This window comes from Echinops telfairi, unplaced genomic scaffold (genome assembly GCF_000313985.2).
Source record: "Echinops telfairi isolate 266 unplaced genomic scaffold, ASM31398v2 ScPeMD7_31;HRSCAF=116, whole genome shotgun sequence".
Lineage (NCBI taxonomy): Eukaryota > Metazoa > Chordata > Mammalia > Afrosoricida > Tenrecidae > Echinops > Echinops telfairi.
The window spans coordinates 36,339,550-36,344,395 of NW_022103928.1; the positions used below are offsets into that span (position 1 = coordinate 36,339,550).

Consider the following 4,846-nt stretch of genomic DNA (forward strand, 5'->3'; position numbering starts at 1 on the left):
TATAAATATATGCACATAGATCTATTTCCCCATTATCATATATAAATATATTTACAAATGTACATGCCTATATTTAGACCTCTATAAATGCCCTTAGCCTCCTAATTCTTTGCTCTATTTCCTTTTACTTTCCTCTTGTCCCACTATCATGCAGAGCTTCCTTATAATGCACTTTTGAAGCTCTAGCTTTTTTAATAGGAGGCAAGTCTTTAGCATATGAATTGGTTCATGCCAGTAAAAAGGGAGCTAAATTGTTCACTTGCAGATGCTTTAACTTCTTAAGCTTTTCATGTATCATGGATCAGGGGTCTGTTTCTGGCCCTCAATGAGACTCCCAAGTTGCGTCCTGATTTATTTTATATGAACAGATATTAAATAGGCAAATTGAGACTAAAAATTTATCACAAATTCCAAAGCCCCATACCCATAATCCATCTAGTTAATTCCAACTCACAACAACCCTTTAAGACGGGGCAGAACTGCTCCATAGGGTTTCTAAGGCTGTAAATCTTCAATGGAACCAGGCTGCCACATTTTTCTCCCTAGAAGCAGCTGGTGGGCTTGACCCACTGACCTTTTATAAAGCTGTAGAGCACTTAACCACTTGTGCCATTTTAGTATGCCTAAAATATAATTTGAAGATTAATCTAGGAAAAATGAAATATAGCTATATCTTATCATTTGTTATAATTTGGCCGAATATGAAAAAATAGTTTAAAAGCATTTTATGAGATGCATTATACATAACATTCATGAAAAGTAACTATATTCCTTACTGGCTGCTAGTTCCATCTCTTTTTGAACTTGAACCTCGACCTCTGTGTTCACCATTCTAAGAAGCAAAAAAAAAAAAAAATCCATAATGACTAATTAGTATGCCATAATGAATTAGCCCTAATTAGTAAACTCTAAAAAGATTCAAATTTCAAATTTCAACAATCAGATAACATAAAATAAATGAATAAAGGTGGACTAAAGAATACCAATATATTACTTCAGTAAGTCAAAGAAACTTATAGCCATCAATTTCACATAAATAATTCATTACTTACAAATGAAGCTGACTTGTTTCTTGAATTGCTTGAAATTATAAATTTTTACATATCAAGATCTCTTTAGAAGAGTGTTTATACACTTTTATTGAATTAAGTAAATTTTTAAAATTAAAATTACAAATGTGTAAATGATTACTTTTAGATCTACTGTTTAAAAAGAGAGGCAAAACAAGGTGAGCAGTGGATGTAGGGCCATTCACTGATAAGATGGACACACCACAAAGAGCAAAGAGGGAGTAGCATGTTTAGCTATGGGATGGACAGTTTACAGAAAGCCCTGAAATCTAAGACCTTGGAGCTGATCCCTGAGAAATGAAGACCAGCAGGGTAGGATTAAATAGGCAACTCACAGTCAAACAATATTCAAACACTGCTTTGACCTCTAAGTTCCACTCCAAAAAAATACTTAGAAAACAAAGACTGGTATTAAGATTTCCATTCTGTTAATTAAAAAATAACTTTTATTATCAAAATAATGTTAACAACCTGAATGTTCACTCAATAACTTGTTAAAGATGGGAGATCTATTAAATATCCTGGTATTAAAAAGTACTTCCCAGAGAAAAGAAGAAACAATAACATGATTCAACTCTAATTTTGCATAATACAACAATAATTTGGGGTTCATTCTATAAAATAGATTTGAATGGAATCAGTAATGCTGAACAGGATAGGAAAATGACTTAATGACTAAACATAAGGAAAGAAAAAAAACCATCAAGCTATGTATAGAGTTTTAAACCTGGATGATGAGGAGTAGGGAGTGGGAGTGGAGTGAAGGAAAGAAGAGGAGCCATGCTTTGATGGGGCTTGACATATGTTGGATATGCTAGATTTGAGAAGCCAAGTGTGCAAGTTCATTACTTTCATCCATTATCTTAATCCCTACAATATTCAAGGAGACAGGTAACAAACACTTTTAGCCCCAAACAGATAGTTTACGGCAGAGATAGAACATCAACTAAGCACTTTGAAATCTAACTTTATGATCCTGCCATTACATCACACAGTCCCGTAGGACTAAATGTCTAGTTACAAAGGCTTGGAGCTAGAAATAGGTATTTATAAGAGACATCGAAGTCGTTGTTCCAAAGAAAAAGGAGTCCTGGTGGCACAGTGCATAAGCACTCTGCTGCTAAACAAAAGGTTAGTAGTTTGAACCCACCAGCCACTTGGCAGGAGAAAGACGTGGCAATGTGCATATGTAAAACGTACAGCCTTGACATCAAACAACAGGAACAGGCTGGTCCACTCATTTCAAAGTATGGGGAATTTTACATAATATTAGCGAGCAAGTGGGAGTTCTCCACAAGCTGGATAAAGTCTGGAACTGCTTGTAATTAAATTTGATTTTGTATGGTATCCCTGCATAGCATATGTATTGATAGTAAAAATAGTATTGTCTTATAAATATTAAACACTTGGCCAATATGTGGCACCAAAAGAGGGTTTGTAGGCTGTAGATGACAAAGATCGGGGTTTCAATGCAGAAAGGTGTTGGAGTAACAACAATTAAAATCACAGGTAGAGGATTCTGCCTCACGATACATGGCTGGTCAAAGAGAAAACTAAGATAGCCACTAAAGTAGCAATGATCTCAAATGAAGATATTTCAAGATAGTTTAATACAAATGTGTCTCAATTTCAATGCTCCTGGTTTTAATTAAGTGAGTTATAGATCCTAAAAATAAATGCAGCATATTTTAGTCTACCAGTAAACCAGAGAGGCCATGGGCTTTAGCCCTAAGATCCCCACCCCAACCCCAACCCCAGTGTTTGCTCAATGAAGCATAAATTACCACATGACATTGTGAAGAGATTTACATCCAATTGAAAGGAAATATCACCAATAAATAATAAAGCAGGATTGGTTTCACAGGTTCTAAAAAATCGGATGGTGCCTGGCTATCAGGGGAAAAAACCCTCTGGGGTCTTAAACGCTTGTGTTAAAACAAGAGCTGTTAGCTAAGTCCACAGGAAAGGAACACATCAGCCTGGGTTATCCAAGGATTTTAAATAATAAAATCCAAGATCAAAGGAGGGAATTGTATTAGAACTTAAATTCTGATCACCCAGTTTGCAGAAGGCTACGGATCACAGTGAAAGCCCAAAATCCATTTACAAAGTCCCTACACAGATTACACCTCCAATGAACTCCTTCAGACCATTGACTAGGGATCTGACGAGCCATACCTTCAGCCATACCCTGGAAAGCAGATCACTGCAGACATAGGTTAAAATTTAACATATTGTCGTTTGTCTTCCCATTAGACCCATTTTAATGTGTTCTAGTTTCCATGAAATTATACTTTCTTTACATTGAAGTTTTTGTTTTATTTTGTTATTGTTTACTTTTTAAATATAATTTGCTTTATATGAAATCCAGAATAGGTAATTCATAAAGACAGAAACGACATTATTAATTTGTGGAGAGGGAGGCTTGGGAAAAGAGAAGACCTAAGAATAATGGGTACAATAAGAAAGAAAATGTCCTAAAACTGATGATTGCACAACTCTTTTTAATATATTTAAATCATCGATTTTTATGGTATGTGAATTATATGCCAGTAAAACTATTTTAAAAAATTAGGCTAGTTGGAAATGATTCAAGTGACTGAAAAAAGTAACAACAGGAAAATATTAAGCAATTACAATACCAAATCAATGTACATAGGAGGAAAATTAGACCTTTAAATAATCAATAGTTCAATATTCTTGTTGTTTTATTTCATTTTTTTTGGCAAACTACACTCTGAATTCTGGCTGAAATGTTTTCCTAATCTTTCGAATTAATTTCCACTTTAAAAAAATATCGGCTTCCTTTTTAATGTTAAATTTCAAATTTTTTATGGTAGATTTCCAAATATTATTTAAGTATTTACGCGGCATAGCAAAATTTGATTTCATATTTCTAAGACCAGTTATAACTCTATATCCATTTCTTTTGCAAACTTGAATCCCATTTTTACCAAGTCTACTACTTTCAGGCAACAAACATTAACAGTACCTGCCTGCACTCAGCTATAGTTCAGGATGAAGATAAAGATAACGAAACATCAAGAGGAATACCTTGGAGTCCCTTTTCTTATGTTCGTCTTTAGACGATCTCTCCTTTTTATCCGTGCCGCGTCGGTGCCTCTCTTCTTCAAAATGGACACTCTCTTTATGTCGTTTTTCTTTATGTCTTTCTTCCCCTTCCCTTTCAGAACACAAATTGAGTTTTTCTTTTGGAACTTTCTCTCTTTTTCCCCTTGTGCTGCTTTTTTCTCGATGTTTCCTCTCTCGCTCATGCTCCTTTGGTTTCCTGTGTCGTCTGTCACTTTCTTCTTCATAAAGCCAGTACTTCAGAGGATTTTCTTTGTTGTCACCGTACTGCAACTGAGGAATAGGACATACTGAAAATGTGTGTGCGTATAAAATGTGTACTTCTTTTAGATACAGACCAAAGCAAAACGCCATGCAGTCAAGTCCATTCTGACCCACAGTGACCCTGTATGGACCTCTATGTATAGGCTGTACATTTTACAAGAGCAGGTAGCTTCAACTTTCTGCTGCAGCACAGCTGGTGGATTTGAAGTGCTTGTGGTGGGCAGTCCAATCGTTACATGACAGGGCTCCTTGGATACATTATGGTTTAAAAGAAGAAGAAAACGACAACTACTATTGCCTTCTGCTGTGCTGTATGCTGCTGCAGGTGCCTCAAAACTTATGTTCACACCAATCCTCTACTATTAGATGATGTTGCCTTCCCCACACCTACAGAATAACAGAGAAGCTGACCCAGTTGCCTT

General features: G+C 35.6%; 1 protein-coding gene across 3 annotated transcripts in view; it reads right to left on the minus strand.

Annotated features, from left to right (window-relative positions):
- The window catches only part of DYNC2I1 (dynein 2 intermediate chain 1), an 86,325-nt gene that overhangs the window by 67,525 nt on the left and 13,954 nt on the right, over positions 1–4,846 (minus strand). For all 3 annotated transcript variants that reach the window (XM_045289857.1, XM_045289859.1, XM_045289858.1), the window contains 2 exons: positions 4,125–4,433; positions 777–832 (listed from right to left, as the gene is read on the minus strand). In XM_045289857.1, the coding sequence (XP_045145792.1) occupies positions 777–832; positions 4,125–4,433 (365 nt within the window). The remainder of the gene's footprint in view (positions 1–776; positions 833–4,124; positions 4,434–4,846) is intronic.